This window comes from Protopterus annectens, chromosome 4.part0, assembly GCF_019279795.1.
Source record: "Protopterus annectens isolate FY-2018-M chromosome 4.part0, PAN1.0, whole genome shotgun sequence".
NCBI lineage: Eukaryota > Metazoa > Chordata > Ceratodontiformes > Protopteridae > Protopterus > Protopterus annectens.
The window spans coordinates 1,399,319,486-1,399,343,536 of NC_056733.1; the positions used below are offsets into that span (position 1 = coordinate 1,399,319,486).

Below are 24,051 nucleotides of genomic sequence, written 5' to 3' on the forward strand. Positions count from 1 at the left end.
CTCCCTAACACACAGATAAGGGGAAGGGGAATACACTAAAATTAAACTAAACTAAACTAGTCTAAGGGATCAACTATCACACACACACACTTTTTAAAACTGGTAAGAAGGTAGAGAAAATTCCTATCCTATCTTACCTAATCGCAAGGAGCTCATCACTCATGCTTATAGAAGCCACAGCAAATGAGATCTGAGGACTGGAGGGAGGTAGCAGGGTATTATGGGTAAGGGGAGGAGCTTGGAGCTTGGATCTCTAGCTTGGAAAGCTGCCGGCTCAGATCCAGGACAGATCCGATGCCCACACGTTGCTGATCAAATGAAGTTAACTACTTCAGATATAAAAATATATGTTGGACTTGGGAAGAGTTCATAGGCTGTCTGGCTATTAATGGAACTGAAGAAGCCAGGCTGTCAGCCTGAAGTTTGATGTCTGGATGCATCATGGCTGTTGGGTGAAACAGGAGGTCTGGAATTGGATCCAGAATCCAAGGTTGGTGAAGTAAATGAGGCCAAAGGAAGGGGAACCAAATCTGTCAAGGCAAGTAAGGTGCAATGAGGATAACTTTCCTCTTCAACATTGCAGCTTTCTGTAGGAATTTTGGAATTAGAGGGATTGGTGGACAGGCTTACAGTAGACTGGGGATACCAATCATGAAAGTAAAGCATCCCTCAGTGATTACCCCTGTGGGGAGATTAGGGCAAAGTAGCTGCTGCATTTGTTGCTTAGGAGAGAAGCTAAAAGATCACAGCAAGGCTAGTCCTATTGACGAAAAATAATTTCCATCACATTCTTTTTGAGCGACCACTCGTGAGGTAGAAGAATATATCTGCTCAGTTTGTCTGCTATTACTTTGGACTTCCCTGGAATGTGTATTGCTATGAGAAAGTGGTTGGATGAGATCACCCACTGACACACAGAGTGATTCTCAACACAAGTGGCATGATCTGGTCCCTCTTTGCTTGTTGATGTATCAAACTACTGACATATTATCCATCTAAACTGCAATCATCCCAAAAAGGAGAGCATATTGGAAGGCCTGCAACACTAAAAGCACTGTCCTCATCTCTAGGATACCAATATACAAGTTGGGGTCTTTGGGGGACTAAGTGCCTTGGACTGTTTTCCACAGAAAATGCCCCCCCCAACTAGGAATTATCCACAGTCACTATGACCTTGAGCTGAGTGGGAATAATCAGACAGCCTTGTAGATTTTGATCTGAATGAATCCACTTCCTGAGATCTCTCTTGCATTTGTAAGTGATTCGAATCAGAGTGGTCTTGGGTTGGTAAAGTATTGACCACTATGTTGCTAGCATCCACTGGAGAATCCTCATGTAAAATCTGCCTAAAGGTACTAGTCTTACTGCTGCTGACATTAACCCTAGGGCTTGAAGGACCAAGCGGGCTGAAATTTTGGTAATGCAGAATATTTTTGTTTACTTGTGATCTTATAGTGTGAACCCAAGGGAGGCAATGAAGCTACCATTGACTGTGTTGAACAGCATTCCTATGAATTCCAAATTCTGAATTGGTTCCAGCTGACACTTGTTGTAGTTTATGGTTATCACCGGATAAGAACACATCTAGAGAACCTGATCTTTTGCCCTTATCAATTGATGCCTAGCTGGGGTAGTAATGAGCCAGTCTTCTAGATATGAAAACACCCGGAATCACTGCAGTCTCAAGTGTGCTGCTACTACTGCCATACAGTTGGTGAACACCCTGGGGGCTGTGGTGAGACCAAAGGGCAGAAATCTGAAATGCTAATGATTGGCTCCCAGGGAGCTGGTAGCATAAGTATATTCAGGACCATTTGTTCATCTTTATGTGATAGTACGCATCCTGAAGGTCTTTCAAGTACATCCAGTCATCCTTGCCCAGAAAAGGGAGAATGGCTGAACAGTGACCACTGAAACTTGGTACATTGAACTGACTTATCTAAGTTGTTGAGATCCAAAACTGGTCTCCAGTCCCCTGTTTTCTTTGACACTAAAAAGAATGTTGGGTAAGTTCAAGATTCTATCTGGTCTAGTGGGAACTCTTGGATGACTCCTTTTTTCTAGCAGCTTTTGAACCTGAATTACTGCTTGTTCCCTTTGACTGGGTGGAACATCTGGGATTTTTCTTGAAATTGGAGGAAGAAGGGAATGGTATTGTATAACCTCTGGAAATAATCCTCTGTACCCAAGTATCTTGTCATTATTTCTAGGCAGGCTCTCTGATGCAAGGACAATCGACCCCCGACTGCCTCTACAGTAGGGCAATTGGGCTTCCTTTCAGGAATGTGGAAGGGTCTGTCAAATAAAGTATCTCTGGATACCTGGTTTTGTGAGCCATCCCTGCCACATGGTAGTGCCTACCAGCAGAGTTGCCCCTCTGCCACTGGGGGAACTTCCTCCACGTGTGTCCTGGAAAGGTCCCTGGGATTTCTTGAACATCTTCTGACCACCCTGTTGATTCCTAAATAAGGATCTTTGAAGGCTCGAAAACATATGGCCATGGAAAAAGTACAGTTTTGTACCTACCATAAATGTAGATGTTCGAGTGGTTATGCTGCTGCAGTCATCACACTTGGGTTATCCTGCTGTCAGGTGGTCCCGCAGTCGGCCTGAATTCCAAAGCCTTGGTCCGGCGTCGGTTGTCGTCGCTTCTTCCCTGAAGTCAGAGCGGCAGGGGTATAAAAGAGGCAGCCGACGTCATTTTCTTCAGTTTTTCTTGCCCCAGATGTCAGGTGCCCCAAACTAAGAAGGCAAAATAAGAAGCTTGCAAAACATACCTTAGTGCAAAACAATGGTACTAGTTGTAAGCAAATACACCATATAGACATGCATCCCAAAGGTTGAAGTACATGGAGGTATAAGAAAAGCCTTGTTAGGTAGAGGGGATGGAGGGAGGGTAACCTGGACTGCAGCAGCATAACCACTCGAACATCTACAATTATGGTAGGTACAAAGCTGTACTATGTTCATCGTGCTATGCTGCTGCAGTCATCACACTTGGGTAGAGTCCCAAAGCTATGGTTGGGTGGTAGGAGCTAAACTGGGTTAGGTGCAGCTAAGATGCCCTGCAGAACTGCAGTGGCAAACCCAGCTCTGGTTTTTGAGTATAGAGGAAGGTGGTAATGCTTGGTGAAGGTGTGCACTGAACTCCAGGTAGCTGCCTCCAGAATGTCCTTTGTTGGGACTCCTCGGAGGAAGGCTGCTGAGGTTGCTGTAGCCCTGGTAGAGTGAGACCTAATACTAGCAGGCACTGCTTTCCCGTGGTGTGAGTAGCAAAAGCGGATGCAATGTGCTATCCATTTGGAGATGGTCTGTTTTGAAATAGCCCTTCCTTCTGAGCCTGGTGCATAGGATACAAGGAGTTGGTCTCTCATCTGTGGTAAAGTGTGAAAATGAAATCTGTAGCCTCGGGTAATTATATCCAGAACCCATTTGTCCTTTGTTATGACATGCCAATTTTGTGGAAAAAGAGCCAGTTTTCCTCCTAGAGGTGCTGCCTGGGCAATTTTGCTTGGCAGGCGAAGAGGAAAGTCATTGAGTTTGTTTTCTGAAGGGTTGAGATCTGTCGTCTTCCCCTCTTTGAGTTGTTGTTTGCCATTGTCTAGGCCTGAAGGTACCTTGTGCCTGGCCTCTGCCCCTAGGGCGTCTGTGCCTGCCCCTTTGGGGTCTGTCTGAAGCAGGAAAGGACAAGTTTTTTGATGGCCAGTTTCTGCTGAAGCGAGGAGGTTGTACCTGTAAAAAATCAACTGTTTGCATTGATTTTGCCTTTTCTTCCATCTTCTTTAAAACTTCCTCTGCTTTGACACCAAATAACGCATCCTTTTGCAGTGGAGCATCCAGTAACTTTGCTTTGACATGTTCTGGTAGGGTCTGCTCTTTTAGCCAAGCATGTCTACGTATTACAGACCCTGTGATTGCTGCTCTACATGAGGCCTCCAAAGAATCAAAACCACACTGCAAGGAATGTTTTCCCACTTGTTCTGCTGCATGCAACAAATCTTGCATCCCTTTGAAATCTAGTTGATCTGTTTGAGGGATCATTTTCTGTTTTAACTGAGTAAGCAAGTACTGCTGGTATTTAATCATGTGGAATTGGCAGTTTAATGCCCTCATGGCCAAAGTGGCAGAGGTATACACTTTTCCCCCATCTTTCTAATGCCCTGGAATCTCTTTCCGCAGGTAGTGGATTCTTAGCAGTAGAGGCCTTAACCCCTTTGGGACCCTGGGAAATGGTTTCTGGGTCTGCAGCAGGGCTTTTATATAAAAACTTGTGAGAGTCAGGGACTTGATAGTATCTGTCTGGTTTAGGTGGTGCTGGAGGTAAGGAATCTGGATTTAGACTGGATTCAGTGTAGACATAATCCAGAATGTCTAAAACAGGAGGAATGGCTAGGGGGTCTATGCTGAGGTAGAAGAAGAAACTCACAGAGTCTTTTCTTGGATTCAGAGTAATCTTGTCCTTCCCAGTGGAAATGCTCTCTCATCATGTGCAGGGTTTCCCCAAAAGAGAAGTCTTCAGGGGGGAAACAGAGGGAATGGACTCCTCAGCATCTGAGTCTTCATAGAGAGGGAAGGGGTAATCCTGTTCTTCAGAGTCTGCTGAGGAAATGGATTCCTGGTCAGAAGGAGGTAAATCTTCCTCCAGTCTAGACCTTTTGTCAGGAGGGGACTGGGAACCTCTGATAAGGGTAATCAGGTCTTCCGCCATTTTGAGCATCTGTTTTTTAGGCATAGGGGCCTGTGTGGGAGTCTGTGGACCCAGTTTCTTAACCTTTGGAAGCTTAGCGTATGACTTAATGGAGAGTCTCATCTGTTTAAAGATGCCTTCTGAAACCGAAGGCCTGTCCATAGTCTCCGGATCGCCGCCAGGGCTGGCGTCCGCGAGTTGAGGAGGAACCAGCTCCAGTGGCCCAGTAGATTCTGACTGAGAGGTAGTCGTATTTTCTAAATCTGCGGTAGTCAGGGGCTGCGTAGGCACCTCACTGAATACCGAAGATCTGGCGGCAGGCCTAACCGAGACCTCGGTATCTGGTCTAGGTCTAGGCTGCCTGTCTTTGTCCTTGCGTTTTTTAAACATAGCAGTTGTCTGAGGTTCCGACGACATAATGTAGTTGAATTTTCTGCCAAAATAATGTCGGGCGGTATCAGCCCGACACTAGTGCGTTTATTGAACCTAGCGCAAAACCGACAACCAGAAACGTCATGGTCTGGGCCTAGGCAAGGAATGCAATAAGAATGAAAATCCTTATGAGGTATTTGCTTCCCACAAGAAATACAATTATTAACTTTGTCTGACATCGGTCTGAGGCAAGAAAAGTTTCCCCAATGGGGTACTTAGCTTTATAGAAGACGTCGGCTGAAATTCTGTTCGAAAATGTCAGGAGCTGGCCGACCGGCACTTGCGAACTGCTTCTGCTTCGGGCACCGCGTGGCAAGAAAGACTGGGGAAAATGGCGTCGGCTGCCTCTTTTACACCCCTGCCGCACTGACGTCAGGGAAGAAGCGACGACAACCGATGCCAGACCAAGGCTTTGGAATTCAGGCCGACTGCGGGACCACCTGACGACAGGATAACCCAAGTGTGATGACTGCAGCAGCATAGCACGATGAACATCAGGGTCTTTCTGTCCTTCTCACACCTGAATAATGTCTCTCTTACTTTGGGACCAAACAAAGATGTGCTGTCAAAAGAAGCACTGATGATGACTTGAAGGGCTCCACAAAAATCATGTAAGTGCATCCAGGCATGCCTCCTGAACCTGTTGCCCTTGAGGTTTCTTCGGCTATGTGTGAAATGACCCTCATCGAAGAACTGGAAATACATTGCAGGGTAGCCAACTGTAGTCATGGAAGATTTACTTCAGAAACAGATCCTGAGAGGGTATTTGAGGGCTCTCTAATCAAATCTCTCTGCAGTCTGATGAAATGTGCCAAACAATTCAGTGACCTTTAAGGCAAAGGTCACTGAAGCATAGATACACTTCCCAAACCTGTCCATCACCTAAGACTACCTGTTGGGGACATGAACAGTGGAATTCTCCTTGGCAGGTTCTGTTTTAGTGGCTATTGCTACGACCATGGCATCATTCGGCACCCCTTTTTCCCAAAACTATTTGTACATAGGTGGTGTGTCATAATTTTGTCTGGTCTCCAATGTATAGGTTCAACACTATCGGGCTCCTACCACCCCCGCCATGAGATCAACTCAATGATCTTGTCAGTGGGTGGAGTTACCCAGAAGGTAGACAGGCCAGTACCGAAAGCCTCCAGGTATACAGACTCCTCGGATGAAGGGTTGCTGGGCATCCAGCCACCTCTCTGCTTAAGGACTTCAAGGATGTCTCCAAATGAGACATCTTCAGGAGGTAACCGTGGGGACCCTTCACCTTCATAAAAGTCCGTATCTTCTGTGATACAGCCCTCTGGGGAAATCCAAGTGCTTTCTCTTACACGTTTTCTTCTTAGGGACCTCCTCAGTGGGATGTTCTTGGGAAGTATCAGAAGAAGTCTGCATATCCTGTTGGGAAGCCTGGGGATTTCATACTGGGTGTCCCTGTGGAAAAAAGTGATGAGACTCCGAATGCACAGACATCAGACTTGTAGAATGTAGAACCAAGGGGGTAAGATCCATATGTGCTGCTGAAGAAGACAATGCTCTCTCCATAGCCTCAAAGCCAGATCACGCCAGAGAGGAAGATGTCCTTGGATCCAAAAAGACAAGCTTTTGGACTGCTGTCTCTCCCTGCTCCGAAGGCAATCCTCCTGAGGTAGAAGCCAGAGCTGAGCTACCCCATGCAGAGGCTCTGAGGCGTAGAGACTGCTCCAATAACTTCAGAGTCGACTCCAACACCTTGGATCCAGCAGGGGAGCTTCAGCTCAGAGAGCTCTCTGGATTTGACTGAACCAAAGTGCTCAGAACGAACTTCAGATCCGAGGATAATACTATCCTAAGATCAGAGTCAGATGGAGACAGACGGCTTGGATCCAAGGACTCTGAGACAGCATCAGGAGTCAGGAGGAACCGTTTATTTCTTCATTGTATCCGAAGAAGTCGGATCAGATGATTTTTTCTTATTAGGATCCAATGATGAGGTTGGATATGATTGAGGTCTCTTTTCTGAATGCCCGAGGTCCTGGAAGAAGAAGCAGATGGACCTAGAGGAGGTTTTGAGTCTTTAGATTTCAGCAACTTAGCTGAAGATAAAAAAAGCCTTGCTGAATGTGGAAGGAAGCAGACCCTTTAGTATTAATTTATTTTTTTCTCACCAGTGCCCTGGGGTTAAACTCATGACAGATCACACAGATTTCCTTTAAATGAAGAGGACCAAGGCAATATACACAAAGTGTGGGAAACAGATGCAGGAATTTTATGCCCACACTTGAGACATTTCTTGAACCCCGCTGGGCCTTTTTCTGCCATCGGTATAAAAGACAAAAGACAGTACACGCACTATCAGCAAAAAAAAAAAAAAACATTTTTTTTTTTAAAGGAAAGAAACAAAATAATTACCAACAATGGTATTAAAGAATCTACACCAAGTGTAGCAGCAAAGGAAATAAATACTAGCTATAGTATTCAAGGTACAAAATGTACAGAATTAAAAAAAATATTAAGTACAGATAATATTTATAAAGGTGAAAAAGGTAAGGAATAAGAAGGACATGAGAAAAATAAGGTTTTAACTTACAAAATCCACAAATTAAACACTTACCTACTCTAGAGTAACGGTCATCACTTCTTTCGCATAACACGACAAACGTGATCAGAGGTACTTGGGTGGTGCATTATGGGTAAGGGAGAAGCTCAAGAGTTTTTGGTTGCCAAAAGCAACAGCTGAGCTGGATCTGAGGGATCAGGTCTAAACACATTAGTTGAGGACAGAGTGACAACTGACATCACATTAATGAAACAGCTAAGATAACAGCTCTTTTAAAAATGAGACATTTTGTTAGTTTCAGCCCATATATACCTCCCCACCTTCCTCCCCTGAGTCAAGCAACAGGATCTTATTTCCTGTTTTGCATTGCTCAGCTAATAAGTTAAACTGCGGTCAGTGGTTAAACAGATTTCTTCACATTCAGACTGTAAAAGGCTCAACAGGTTTATGGCCACAAGACAGAATGAGTACAGCTATAAATGACAGTACACAATAAAGTTATGAATTTGTTTAGCCTGGATATATTTTTGGCCCCAGTGGATGTGAAATAAAAAAGGAGCTTCAGGTAGACTAATGTGCATTTACCCTGGCAAAAAACATTCAAATGAAATAGGATAACTGATATAAAAGCAAGAGAGGCAAAGTCCTACAGAAAGTATCACAAAATGTTCAGCCTCAACTACGGTTGCCACCTTTTCAAATGCCCAAAGTGGGACATTTTTTGTAGAAACTTCAAATTTTGCAGGGCAAAACATACCAATGGCCAATACAAAGGACAGAACTTCACTTTTTTGCCAAAATAAAAGCTTATTCTTGTAGCATTTGAGTCGCTTATTCTGTTCCTTATAACATTTAGGTGTTTCAGATACAAAATAACCGTTTTATGCAAGTATTAAAAGAAAATATAGGAAATATTTTTGTACTAAAATCTCAGGACATTTGCCATTTTTTCAATTTTTTTGTAGGACGGGACTGTCCCTCACAAAGTGGGACAGGTGTTAACCCTAGCCTCAGCATGGTGTGTGCTGATGAAGCTGACTAGGGCAGAAATTATATAGAATGGAGGAAACTGCAAAGCCATGCTTTTTAATATGTGGAAGTGTGGGGATCATTCTGTAGGGAGGAAAATATACTCAGGGAAAGGAAATAGTGGTTTTAGGATACAGCTGATCTTTAAGGGAGCCTCACCTATCAACACCTAGCCTGATATAAGACTTGCAAGAGTCTCACAGAGAAGGTAACCATTACTTAGAAAAATCCAGTCAGAAAAATGAAGCATAGAAGGTGGGTTAAGTCAAAAGTTATGACTTACTGTTAGAGAGTATTCTTCTGCAAAGTATTAATACCACTAATAACACACAAAACCACATATGGAAATGGGCAACAAAACAGTTTTATACAATAACGTTTGCACAAAAACAGCTAGATCCTGTTCCTGATTTTGCCTGTTTTTATCAAATAGGCACAACACACAGCAAATAATTTGCAAATGTCAAACCACAGCACATAGCTAGGCAATGTATGCTTTACATGGGGAGAGAGAGAGAGAGAGAGAGAGAGACCAAAATGTTTATGTTTAATAAATCCTGGACTTATGGGGAAATCTGTTCATTTTAAAAAGCATTAAAGTAATAGATAGTGACACTTTTTATAGCACAGTATCACCATAACTAGTGCTATCTTTAAGACACTGCACAAAAGCACAAGTTCATCTATGTAGTACTTTAATATGATGTATTGTTTAACAACACAACTGAATATCAGCATGACTGTAAACAAAGTAGAAACTATTTGCTAAAAATGCAAAAACAACATAAAATATTTTGTAGCACTAATGCTCTGAAGGGCTTGCCAACTCAGATGTCTAAGAAATGCAGTTACTATTATAAATACATATACGTAGAGAAGTGTACAATACAAATTACAGTTCAGAGTCAACATTAAGTTACATGATAAATTCACATCATAACCATGAAATACAGTTTTTCTGCATCATGTACTGCAAAAGACCACGTCAGTCAAAAGATGCACAAACCCTGAGTGGTGCATTTCATTATGTATATTTAGTACCATTATACTGAATGGTATAATATGTTTATATTAAGTATTGTACAAATTGTTTTTGTTGTGAATGTTTGGTCCTGGTATTTTGTTTGTTTTACCTGTCCAAATGTTTTAGTTTACCTGCTAATACTGATGACCATTTCACGCTTTCATTATAAAGTGCCTACTATTTTCCCTACACCAAATTCTATTACATTTGTGACACAAATACATAGGACCACAGTATTAAAAGACTGGAACACAAGTATTTTAAAGCTACAAATTTAAGAGATGCACACAGCCACATTTTCAGAGCTATGCCTTTCAGAGGAATACTTGAAAAATACATGATCTTAACAGTTTCAGTGTCCATTCTACATCCCTTTGCTAAACACACTCTCCCAGTGCACAAAGTGCCACAGGATACTCAGGGGGGGGAAGAGGAATAGACAGCAATCATCACCCCTCCATCACTTAAAAAAGAGGGTGTGGATACTTTCTGCAAGGCTAGTGTGTCTGCTGGAGGCAAGAAGTTTTTATCCCAGGCAGACAAAAAGTACAGGTGATGCAAAATGACCACATGTAGGGCAGGCTGTGAAACCAGGGATAATGCCAAACTAAGAAAAAAGCAGCTGTGAAGCCTGGGGTAATGACAGGCTAAATTAAAAATGCAATGTACTCTCTCACCCCCCCATTGTTCTAATGTCTAGGAGAAAGTATTAACTTTTTCTCTTTCTGAATATCAAAGAATGTCTCTGAAGTTTTTTGGGTCCTTAGACCTACTGTAACACAGAAAGATAAAAGACCAGGAACTGTACCCCTACTGGGATGTAGTTGCTAACAGACTTAAAACTCCAGAATGTAGTTAGGATTCAAGGGAAGTTGATGTAGATGAGTATTCTCAATCATTACAGTTGCTAGATGACTATGACCCAGCAGGTTATGTGGGACAATAGGGAAGCCACGAGTATGGGTACATGCCCATGTTTTTTGGTTAAGTATTTCAAATGCAACAAAACTGGGCATGTTTGGTCTCATTTTCCACTAAGGCAGAGGGGAAACCAAAGATCTCCGGAAGCATCAAACAAGACTAACACTATGACGACAGTGGGATGTTTATAGAAAACAGATGTACACAAGAGTCTGTATCCCATCCTGGTAAAAGGGAAGGAGGCCACTGTTAGGATACAACCTCAGACATAACCAATCAAACCTGTAGTGGTCAGACAGGAGCACTACTTGCCTGGGCAGTCTACCCTAGCTAGGATCTTAGTTGGGAAACATTTTCAGGCACCTTTGGCCACAGTCTATTACAACTGTGAAGGGGGCAAGGTAGCAAAGCAGGTGGCCTTGTTGGAGGTCATTCCTGCTGATGTTCTAATAAGGAATGACTCGCACAGTACTTTATATATATGCTGTTACATATAGTTAGACATGGAGGCAAATATGTTAATGGCAGGAGGGAGAACAATCATCTGGACCCCATACCTCCATCTGGCTACTTTAGAGGGGGAACTGATCATTACCAGTGACTTTGGATTGCAACCACAACAAGGGGAAGATACTCCACTTTTCATGGAAGGTGCTACTTCTAGAGGAGCGGTAAGTAACAGTTGTTATCTGAAGCTTGAGGCACCATTAGTAAAGAGTACCAATGTCCTTTGAAAGGGGAGCGTGAAATGGGCAGTTAAGGAGGAGTTGAGGCATGCTTAGCTCTTAGACCCCACTTACAAGACTTTAGGAGGTAGCCTAGGAGGCTCTGAATACTCAAGGGTGGAGGAGGTCCATACAGTGGGACAAAGGATTGCAGTACAACGTATGGACCGCTGAAAGAGGGCTACAAAGATATAATACAGTAATTGGTGGTACCCAGGGATAACTCACTGACATTTCTAGCCATAGCCCAAGATAATCCTTTTGCAAGCCAAATGGGGATAACGTGTGCTAAAAAGGCAGCTTAAGTACAACTTTTGTTAAGCTGGCAATGCTAAGGATGTAACAACTGTATGACCTGTGAGCAGTGCCAGAAGGTTGCCAAGTGTTGAGACAAAGCCAAAGCTGCTTTTATACCACTGCATTACTGAGGAAACATTTCTGAGGGTAGCTATAGTTACTGGAGGACCACCAAGTACTCCAAAGTCCACATGTAAGAAATGTATCCTCGGAGTGTTGGATTATGCCACTTGGTACCCAGAGGCAGTGTCTCTATATCTTACACTGAAGCACAGAAGATAGCAAATGCTTTGTTAAATATTTTCAGCAGGGTTGGTTTCCATAGGGAAATACTGATTGAAAGAGGTGCCAAATTTATGTCAGACCTGCTGGTATGTTTGGGGAAGCACTGTGGGTTAAAGCACTTGAAGACCACCCTTGAGTTAAATCTCTACACTGAAGACCATGTTGCAGCATTTCTAGACCAGTTCAGGAGGGGGTGGGACAATTACCTGCCCCATCTTTACTTTGCGTATAGGGAGGTACCTTAGGAATCCATTTTTTTTCACTGTTTGACCTACCATACTGTCACAGAGTGAGAGGGCCCCTGGATGTAATTCACTATCAGTGGTTGGTGAGTGCGAGTCCCACAAGGAATCAGTTGTGCCATGAATTAGGACATAGGATCTGAAGTGCCTAGACATGGCAAGGTCTTACTAGGTTTAATGCTGTTGGTTGCCAAAATGGCAATTACTAGAAACTAGAAATCAAAATCTAAACTAAATGCAACCAAAGTACTAAATATTGTAAAGGAGATAAAGGGGATCTTTAGAAAAGTGAAGAAGCAAATTTCATCAAAATAAATGGAATTTACGGGAGCAATACATGCAGAACAATGTTCAGGAGGAGGATTGAGGTTTAAAAAAAGTGTGTGTGTGTGTGTGTGTGTGTGCGTGTGTGTGTGTAACTTATATTGCATGTTGATAAAAAAAATGTTAATATGGTTTTTCTTTTAATGTATGCGTGCCTATGTCTTAAATAATAATTTAATAAAGGTGTTTAAAAAAAGTTTGTTGTGGAGTACTCCCTAGACCTCAGGACTAAGTTTAGGTAGCTCATGGAGATGGCCCAGGAGTACTTAAGCATAGGCACAACAGCAGCAAAAGCCTTGTATGACAGGACAGCCAGAGTGTATTCTGTATGGCAGCAGGTGATGGTAGTTATTCCTGTGAGACACAACAAGCTGCAGGCAGCTTAAGACCCTTTCACCATTATGAAAAAAAAAAGTAAGTGATGTGAAGTACATAACAGAGTTGCTAATGAGGCCAAGGTGGAAAATTTACCATGTCAATATGATAAAGCCAGAGCGGGATCTGGAAGTACACTTCCTCAGGGATGTCCAATATGACACCTCATTGGATGGGATGGCCAGGTCATCAAAACTAGCCCCCAGCTATGGTCTAGGAAATCAAGTAATATTGCAGGAATTTGGAGATATGTTTAATGGTCATCCAGGGTGTATCCACAGTAAAGCAACATGCAGAAACAGGACCTCAGTGAGTCCAACAAGCTCCTTACACAGTACCTGAAATATTTAGACAAATTCAGAAAGGAAATGAAGATCACCAACAGTGTTGACATCAAAGAAATATGGCAGCACTCAGTGCAAACTACAGGAAACTGAAATGTAACAGAGTCAGATACCTTTGTAAGCATCTAAGCAATATTAACTAAAACCCTGCAGACAGGGATAGGTTAGCATTCTTATTAAATCAGTCCTGATTATAGTCAAGAATCCACTGTATAACATAGATGCTTCGGACTATGAAGTGGGGGCTGTATTTAGCCAGGTTTTCTCAGACAGAAAAGAGAGCCCTATTGTGTACGTGAGCCACAGACTTCAACCCAGAAAGGAGTCCTATACAATCATAGAGAAGAAGTCTCTGTGTATAGTCCAGATTTTGCATAAACTACAACTCTACTTGTATGGTACAAAGTTCAGTGTAGTTATAGACCACAACCCTTTAAAGTGGCTACCTAGAGCAAGTGGAGAGAATGGAAAGCTTCTTAGAAAGAGTTTAGCCTTACAGACCTATAAAATGACTGACTATCCGGCATCAACCTGGTACTGCCAAGCATTAATGCCTTTAGGTTACTTTGAAAAGATATAGGATAATGTACCAAAAGCCTGCATCCTTGTCTCAAGATTTGTCTAAGGAATGCATTCACAAGACTCACTTGAAGTTCATACGGGACATAAATTTATTCTCTGCTGATAACTGTTATTTCCAATGAAGCTGTCTCTGAATATGTATGTAACTTTTATATTGTTTTTATGTAACTGTATGTAATTGTATTAACAATTTTAACTGCCGTTTCCTGTTGGAGCTTTTCTCCTCGGGCCTCCACTGAAAACGGGCTCCATGCCCAGTGGACTTCCCCGGTAATCAAACTGCAATAAATAAATAAATAGTGAAGTTGGGGTAATGCTAGACTAAAGAAGCCTGAGGTAATCCCAGGTTAAAACAAACATGCAAAATGTAATATATTAATTTCTCTCTCTCTCTCTCTCGTTGTTCGTATGGCTAAAAGAATGTGTGATTTTTTTTTTCATTATGAATATCAAAAACACAATATCTTAGAAGTAGGTTGGGCACCCAGAGCTACTGTCTTCACTTGTTAATGTAGAAAATAAAGATGAAAGATAAGAAATGTCCCCTGCTGGATTGTAATTTTTGATGGACTTAAAGCACCAGAGTGGATTCAAGATTCAGGAGAAGTATACATAGATATGTATTCATAACCATTAAGCTTACTATGATAAATAAAAAAAAAAATGATCTACCAACTCTCCAGAAACAGGCTTATGATGTCATGGGCACTGGGGGCTAGGGAAAAGGCATTTTATATAACTGCGTATGAGGAGAGGTTTTTAATGCCATCTTGTTTGTGTAGCATCATTTCTGAGTACTAGTTAATTTATCTAGGGTCAGTATTTCTGTAGCAAGCTATCACAGTAAAATGGATACCTAAAGCTTTGCTTTTTCTGTATGAATCCTATTTTCACGGCTTTTTATGTGACTTACTCGTGTGTGTGCCAACTTGAACTCACCACTGTCTGAACCTTCAGAAACTTCACTGGCTAGAACTAGAAAATACGTTGCTTCTTTCCCAACTTTCCTTTGTCCAAAAAGCCTTCTATCAACCTAACAACACACCTGCACTTTCCAAACTTCTTACCCCTTACTCTAACCTGAATTCACTTTGCTCCTCTAGCAAACTCCTAGTAACATTAACTAAATCCAACAATCTTGCTGGTGACTCCCTTTTCTCTAACGCCATTGGGAAACACTGGAATCAACTTCCTATTGAACTTACTTCAATGCCTACCCCTGCTTTGTTCAAACAAAAACTAAGAATTTATCTTAAAATCAATGGATATGTCCATGCTTTAACCCGACTAAACTCTAACTCACACTAATTTCCTCTACCTATCCATCTCACTCTCTATTTACCTTCTTTCTATGTGCATGTATTACTTCCATTACTTTGTATGAGTTACCTCTCTGTAATATTCCTTCTCCTCTTTCAGGTTTCATCTCGATCTATCAGAATCTAATTTTACTTCTCAGTATAATGCAGTAATACTGTAACCTAGTAAATTATCTAACCTAACTCTCCTGCGAAGTCTCATATTGTACTCTTGTGTATATACATTCTGAAAGATATTTTAAGCAAATGTTTCTTTTTATCGCATAATTCTGTATATGTTCTCTTTAACTTGTTAAGTAGTAGTTAGTGGAGCTTTTCTCCTCGGGCCTCCACTGAAAATGGACATGTATCCAGTTGGACTAGCCCGGTTAACAAATGTAAAATAAAATAAATAAATAAATAAAATTGTTTATATTTTACTCTGTATTTGCTCTATTACTTAAGTAAAGTTCATTTATTAACATTTTCTAATAGTTGTATTTACTATAAGTACACTTATGTACTGTTAATTACCTGAAAAAAGGGTAAATTAAAGTTGTGTGTTGAACATTACGACAGATCCGTGTTGTCTGTTTCTTTCCTTCCTCAACATCTGGGTCTTTGGATCAGACTTGGGCCACTTTCAAGCTCTTTGATCCGGTGCTCTGGTTCCTCCCACTACCCATAACCCCCCATGCAGGCTAAACTACCTTGGATTGAGTCTGCCCCAAGTAAAAAAAGGCAAGTATTCGGTGTCTAAGGGAGAAGAAAGAAAAAAAAAAAAACACCTGAAAAATTAGGCTATGATAAGGAACCTCTATAAGCCAGGGCTAAGTCAGCCAGAGAAGTCCAGCAGCTGCAAATGTCATAAGACATGGAAGGAGGAAGGGGGAAGTGGGTGGGAAGTTAAGGAAGGACTGAAACAGCACAGATCTATCATTTCTATCTGATGTTGTCTTTTCCATCCTTTCCTCAAAGTATGGAACACAGTCCCCAGCTACTGTACACTCGGGTGGTCTTATGGAAGGGCATACAGACAAAATAAGATACTCTTGATCTGGACTGTATGTCCAATTTATAATGTGAAATAAAGGTATGGACCTTAGAACAGGCAGCGGCTGCACAGATTTCAGCAAAGAAATACTCTGGAAAAGAAGGCTGTCAATGAAACTACTGATCTAGTAAAATGGGCTTTTGGGGATGTAGCCAGGGACAAATCCCTTTGTTTCTAAACATAAGTTATACACTCAGACAACCAGTGGAAGAGTACAACTTTGGATACCCCCTTTTTCATTTTAACAGGAAAGTAAAAAAAAAAGAAATAACTGATCAGTCTTCTTTAAGGCTCTTGTCTGATTGTAAACATAATATTAACTGGTGGTGAACATCCAATAAATGTAAATTGTATTAACCTTTGAAAAATTTGGGAAAAAAACAGCAAGAGTTATGGATTGATTGCTACAGGATACAGAAGTCACCCTTGGAAGAAAGGAAGGACTCTCTCTCAAACACACTGCCTTTATTAAAAAAACATGCATGGAGGTTTTGCAGAAAATGCATGGAGCTCAGAAATCCTCCATATAACACCAATTAGGAACAGAGTTTTCCACAACAAAACTTTTAAATTAACTTTAACAGCAGGTTCAAAGGTAGGGCTAGTAAGGGCCTGCAGTAAAATGGTGAAGGAACTGAGTCTCTAAGACGGGAAGTATAGCAATAAAAGTTCTTCTAAGAAAAGATTCAGATAGCCTTCAGGATGCAATGGGCATATTATTCTTGCCAATGTGAAAAGAATATATGGCTGCTAATTGTAATGAGACTGTGGAATAGCTGGCTCTATTCTGAAAAAGACTGGCCAGGAATTCCAAGATTGCTGGAGAAGAGACAAAAAGGAGTAAAGATTGTTCTCAACTGCCCAGGTGGAGAATCTTTTCCATTTGCTTTTGTAAATCTCAAGTGTAAGAAGTTTTCTGTGAAGAAGTTAGAATATGAACAACCAGGGATAAAAACCTGGACTCTCTGGCCATCACTGGAATTGAGGAAACCATGCAGTCAATTTGAGGGATTGAATGTCTGGGTGACACAGTAGACCTGGGGCAGAGCCTAGCACCCAGGGAGGGTGTACTAGATGAGGCCAGAGGAAGGGAAAACATACCTGTCGAGGTCAGTAAGCAGCTGTTTGCATGCCTGTGATCTTCTTTACTAGTGCCAGTGCCTTCTGCAAAAATTTTGGGATCAAGGAATTGAAGGTATAAAGGAGTCCTGGGGGGGCCAGTCGTGGGACACAGCATCCTTGGTAACTCCCCTTCCTGGGGATCAGAGCAAAAAACTTGTTGCACTTGGTGTTTTGTGGATATGCAAAGAGATCACAGCAAAGTTGCCACCAACAGTTGAATATTTGCTCTATGACTGCCAGATTGAGACAACACTCATGAAGAAGGATCAACCTGCTCAACCTCTCTGCTAACACATTAGACTTGTCTGGGATATAGGTTACTTTTAGAAAGATGTGAGAAGATACTGCCCATCATTTGTGGTCAATGGACACAAAAATTAAGATTTGATTCCTCCCTATTTGTTAACGTACCAAATGACTGCCATATTGTATGGAAAGATACCACATCTGAGGGGAGTGTGTCCTGAAAGGCCTGCAATGCTAGGAGGTCCACTCTCATCTCCAATACACTGATGCGAAGATTGTCCTGTGTGACCCTGTACCCTGGACTGTCCTTTCCAGGTAATGCCCCCCCCTCCCCCAAGTGGGAAGAGTCTATGATCACCGTGGCTTGAGGACAGGGAAGGTTGAAAGGATGTCCTTGTGAAACACATAGTGACTCCAACCAGCAATGGTCATTTGTTTTGCAAATCTTCATTAAAGATATTTGGAAAAACATGGGTTGCTGTCTTATGGACCACTGGACTGCAAGAGTCCACTGTAAGACTCTCATGCAGTGCCTGGTTAGGGGAACCAGGGTGATTAAAGCTGCCATGTTTCCTAAAACACAGAGTCATTCTTGCTGGTGGCTTCTAAAAATACAAGATGGTTAAAGCTTGATGATGAATGGACATGATCCTTGCTTGGGAAGTTTTTCAACTTGAAGCCTTGTGTCCAGCAGAGCTCCTGTGAATTCTAAAGACAGAGCTGGACAAAGTCTGGACTTTGCTAGATTCACCATTATGCCTAGATCTGTACATGGATGGAGCAAGGAATCTTTGGCTTACTTAAGCAGATCCCAGGTAGGGGCAGTGACGATCCAGTTGTCTAAGTAAGGGAGCAATCAGAACCCTTGGAGTCAGAGATGAGCTGCTACTACTGCTATACACTTGGTAAACACCTGGGGGATGAGGTAAGACCAAAGGGCAGAGTTCTGAACTGAAAATGACTGGCTCCAGAGCCAGAAGTGAAGATACCTCCTGGAGCATCTGTCCATCTTTATATGGTAGTACACATCCTGAAGATCTAGCCATCATATTCAGTCATTTTCGTTCAGAAGAGGGAGAATAGACTGCACTGTCACCTTCTGGAATTTCAGGTTTCTTACAAAACTGTTCAAGTAATTTAGGTCCAGAATTTGCCTTAGGTCCCCATTTTACTTTGGCACCAAATAGAATCTTGAGTAAATTCTGGAACCTCTTTGATGGTAACTCTTGGATGACTTGATTGCTTAAAAGCTTTTTTATTTCTGAAGCAACCACTTCCTTTTGAGAGGGTGGAACACTGAGAACTCTTTTTGGGGCTAAAGGAGTAAGTATGCATGTGTGGAAAGGGATGAAGTAGCCTCTGATTATTATTCTCTGCACCCATTTGTCTTGAGTGATGTAGGTCCAGGTTGTTGGATGTATGGATAAGCACCCATGACTGCCTCCAGAATGCAGCAGTCAGGTAACTGTTCAAAAGGCTTCTCAGAGAAAGGACTTTCGAAGCCTTGATTGTGCAGACCACCTCTGCCCCTACAGCAATGTCCATTATATAAGCTCCCCACTATGCTGCCAGGGAGCTTACATAATGGAAATTGCATAAGCTTCCCTCTATGCCGCCGGGGGGGCTCTGTCTCTAGATGCAGAAGGTGAATAATCTTGTGATTTATGGAACCAAATCTTAACTTTTGATTCCTTTCTGAAGACGTTCCTCTGAGGAGTGGAACAACTGATTCCTATAGCAAAAAGGGATCTGGCTTCCTTTACACTTCTAGAGATTGTAATAAACACAAATGGAAGAAACGGAGAATAAAAAAACTAGTAACGACAAATGTTCTCTGTTGACAGGATCCAATGAAGGTAGTCCCACAAAGTTTGAAGGTGTATGCTGGCAAAAATAGTATCGCTCAAAAGATTCTTCAGTCCATAGACCAGACAGTCTGATAGTCTGATGGTATAAATGTATTTATTAAACGAACAGACGAAACCCAACTCAATACAAATACACAAAGACTGTTGTGGATAAATGATTCTTGTGTCTTCAAGGGAACAAAGATTAATCTCAGCAAAGTTCATTCACTTTAAGGAAATTGAGATGCGATGACAGAATACTGCAAATGATACATGGGAATGCCTAAACTGTGTTCCATAAAGAAAGGCACAATTTATGGGAAATGAAAAGCAGTATTTTACTCAAATAAGGGAAATAAATGATAGTACAATTGTCTTTTTTAGCTAGTTCCTTGCGATTTTTCCCCACACAAAAGAAGAAAGCAAGACTTGGAAAGCCACTATGACAACCATTTCACTCTTTACAGTATTAAACACAACTTAAAATTGCATAATGCCAATCATCCTTGCTACCTTCAGTGTTCCCGTGTAAGCTCTTCATTTCATCAGTAAGGCAGTACTTTGTATGGCATGATGTCTGGGTACATATAAGTAGAATGAAAGACACAAATTCAGGCTGAAAATGCGCATTTTTACATTAATTTTGTACCCATCAGTCAAATGTGTCTCATCTATCTAATTTTATTAACATTTCTTTGTTAGTCTCAAGTCCACTAGACCCAAGTGCTTCATAAGGGAGGCAATCTGCAAGATGCAATTTAAAATCAAAACATTTACTCCACTTTGGAACCCAGATAAGAGTAGAAGACAAAGGAAACCAGAACCAAATAAACTCCCAATTATTTCTGAAGTATCTCTATCTGTAGTTATTAAGTATGTGGGAAATTCAGACTGCAGTGCTCCTTCAACACAAATAATTCTCTGTGTATGCATTTCTTGCTGGAATATTTACAAATGACTAAATATTTTACATTCAGTAGCACTTGAGGTTATTTATTGTGTTAATAAGTACTAAGACGCACATATTAAATCTACTTAAAATATCAAAAGGCTTTTTTAACAGTGTAGTAAGATGAGTAATGTCAGTTTTTTTTCATGATCATTGTACCACAGCATGTCAGCCCTGAAATAGAATGAGCAATTCATGGCAGAAGACAAATGTGAAGAAATAAACACAAAGATCTGTGAAGACATCCCCCATTTTGCTATACGTGTTCATGGAGCGACTAATTACTTCAGCAGGTATTCCTGACAAAAGGAGTGCAGCTGTTAGAACTGTAGTTTTCACTTTCTTTTCACCCTAAGAAAGAAGCAAAGAAACTGCTCAGTGTTACAAAAATCTATTACATCTTAAAGACAATGTGAAAAAGGGAGGTACATAATTTAATATATAGTTAAACAAAGACATAGGTGGTAAGGGTAATTCTGACAATTCAGCAAAAAAATAAATGTACTTTCAACATTTCTGAGTATTTCAATCTGGTCTATGGTCAAGACATTTCTCTGCCATTATTCCACTAAGTGGCTTTACTAATTAACATTTTTATACACCTTTATTGAATTATCACTTGTGACACAAGCAAACTTAAATTTATATAAAAGTAAGCTAACCATATAAACAAGTTCACACTTACAAACATTATACATCACATATATTGTTCTATACCAACTAATCAAATAACATTATATAAATTAATAAATTCCTGCCATCTCTTAAACCTCATTCCTCCTACAAAACATTCTTCTGCATATACTGTTCCCACAATTTCCACTTTATGTTATTTAGTCCTACCCCTTCCTAAAGATCCAGCTTACAGTTCTTTTATCTCTGTTACGATATTCATTACTTCAATACATGGTTTAGACATGGATTTCTATTTTCTAGTAATTGCTTTTTTTTGGCAGCCACCAGAATTAAACTTAGCAAGGCCTTACTAAGTCTAGGCAATCCAGATCCTGTATCACAGCTCAAAAAATAATTTCCTTAGTTACACTCATTTGCTCGCCCAGTACTGCTGACAGAGTACTCGATGGAATGTTTTTAAAGTCTGCCAACTCATTATACTCTTAAAACATATTCCCCATTACACCTCTAACATTTCCCATCTACCTGAAGAAAACATCTATGGAGTCTGCTTCAGGTATGTATAGTAAAATAATACAGTGTATAACATGGACATTTTAAATGGAGTGGGAGTCTTTTTGGTGACTGATGCATGTGTTAAAGATATTACAATAAACAAAAACTTTTTAGAAGTAAGAAATATAGGCTGTAAAATATAAAAAAAGAGACAAAAGGCTGGAAAGAAGCAAGAATAAGTTAATATGCTGTGATCCTGGGGTGGTGGGTGGGGATGTAAACCATATGTATAATTAAAATAATTTTCATTATTTTTACAATGGTGGATTTGACTTAAACTATTAAAAAGAAGTTATGTGCTTGCCATAATGTTCCATGTGTGTTGTCCATCTCCACCTTTAGTCTCGCATACGGATCGGATCAGTCTAGGCCTAATGCAAAAGCTTGTGGCCTCCAACTAAGCTCTTGGGCATTCTATCCTTCCCAGAATGCATCACCCCATTACCTCAGATCGTGTTTGCCCAATAAAGTAGGCAGTGGTTATATAAAGGGAGTCAGAAGTAAAACTTTTCTGCGCACTTAAACATTTCAACTAATAAGGAGTCCTCGATGGTCTCATTTTTTTTGACACCCGTTTTTGTAGGAGTCTAGAAAGGGGGTAGGTGGGAGGGTTGTGAGAATAAAGGCAGAGATGGACAAGACACATGGAACATTATAAGTACATAACTTCTTTATGTGTTGTTGTCAATCTCACCTTTATTCTCGCATATGGGACAGCATCCTTAGTAACGTGAATCTTGGGTGGCTCATGGGAAAATATTTTTCAGAACCATTGATCCAAAGGAAATTCCACCCCTGGAGGCCAAATCCACTTTGTAATGAGTAATAAAACTATGGAGGGGGGGGGGGGGTCTGACCATGTGGCTGCTGCATAAATATTGTCTAAAGATTCTCTGGCCAGAAAGGCTGAAGAAGTAGCCACCACTCTGGTAGAATGTGCTTTGATTGAATTAGGCAATTGTTTATTTGTAGATTTATAAATAACTCACAGATCTGCTCTGAGTTACAGCATAATGGTTCAAAATTCACTGAACCAACTGACATCGCCAATATACTGGCAGACAGGTTCAGTGCAAACTTCAACCCACCCTCACCCGCCCAAAGGACCAATTTCCATACCAGAAGATTGTACTGCCCCTAAAATCACAGACACTCAGGTGAAAATAGCACTTTCCAAAGCAAGAAACACAGCTTCCATGGGACCATACAGCACCCCAGGCTGCGTACTACATGAACTCCAAAACAAATTAATCCCTCACCTTAATACCATGTTTAACCACAGCCTCACCTCAGGCTATGTGTCCAGAGAGTGGCGCACGGCAACAGTTATACCACTCCACAAATGAGGTGCCACCACTGACCCCAGGAATTATCGCCCCATCAGCCTGATGAGTCTTGTCTGCAAGGCCATGGAGCGCATTATCATGGAACTCATAAACAAAAACATTGGGAACCTACAAACCCTTGACCCCACCCAGTTTGGGTTTGTAAAGGGAAGGTCTTGTCTCCTCAATCTAGTAGACTTTTTCAAAATGGTCACTAAAGCAATAGATGGGGGAAAGATGGTTCACACAGCATACCTTGATCTTGCAAAGGCCTTCGATACCATTCCCCACTTGGGAATTATTGACAAAATCACCAACTTAAATATAAACCCCTATGTTACAAGATGGATTGCTAACTAGCTCACGGATAGAACCCATTCCGTGAGAATAGGAAACGCTAGATCTGACTCCAAACTGGTGACTAGTGGTGTACCACAGCCTCGGCCTCAGTCCTGGGACCCCTCCTGTTTGGTATCTACTTCTTGGAGGTACAAACAAACATGGAGGGACTATGGCTAACAAAGTTCGCAGATGACTGCAAACTGGGTGCCGTAATTGAGACCCTTACTGACGTAGATATCCTTCAAAAGGGTCTTACGGACAGAGATACGTGGTGCCAAAACCACGGCCTCAAGCTAAATGACAAAAAGTGCATCATCATCCCCTTTGGGAAAAAAACAAGTACCTATGAATTACAACATAGGTGGTAGCCCACTTACCACGGAGAGTGTGGTAAGAGACCTAGGGACTCAGGTGGACAGTAACCTCTCCTTCGACAACCATATTGCTAAAGTGGTTAGAAAATCCTTCTACATGACCCACCTAATCACAAAAGGGTTTGCATCCAGGAATAAGGATGTTATTGCCCCCCTCTACTCATCACTCATTAGACCCATTACTGAATATAATGCCCTGTTTGGGATGTACCTAACAAGACATCTGTAACAACTGGAGAGGCCTCAAACGTACCTCACAAAGAGGATAATGGGCTTCAAACAGTTGCCCTATGCCATGAGGCTAAAAAAACTCAGACTGTACTTGGTCGCGTACTGGCTACACAGAGGTGATCTCTGCCAGACATACAAGGCTATGTTAAACCCCGAATTGCTAGAAATGCTCCACCTAAGGAAAACCCAATGCACCAGAGCTACTCGCTCAAGGGACGTAAACCTGACAACAATAAACAAGACTTCTCAGAAGGACAGATTCATGT

General features: G+C 41.4%; 1 protein-coding gene across 1 annotated transcript in view; it reads right to left on the bottom strand.

Annotated features, from left to right (window-relative positions):
* Window positions 1–19,469: 19,469 nt before the first annotated feature.
* Window positions 19,470–24,051, bottom strand: part of CAMLG (calcium modulating ligand) — a 203,964-nt gene continuing 199,382 nt past the window's right edge. Inside the window, exon 4 of the mRNA XM_044069233.1 lies at window positions 19,470–20,673. Within this exon, the coding sequence (XP_043925168.1) occupies window positions 20,491–20,673 (183 nt within the window). The 3' untranslated portion in view covers window positions 19,470–20,490. The remainder of the gene's footprint in view (window positions 20,674–24,051) is intronic.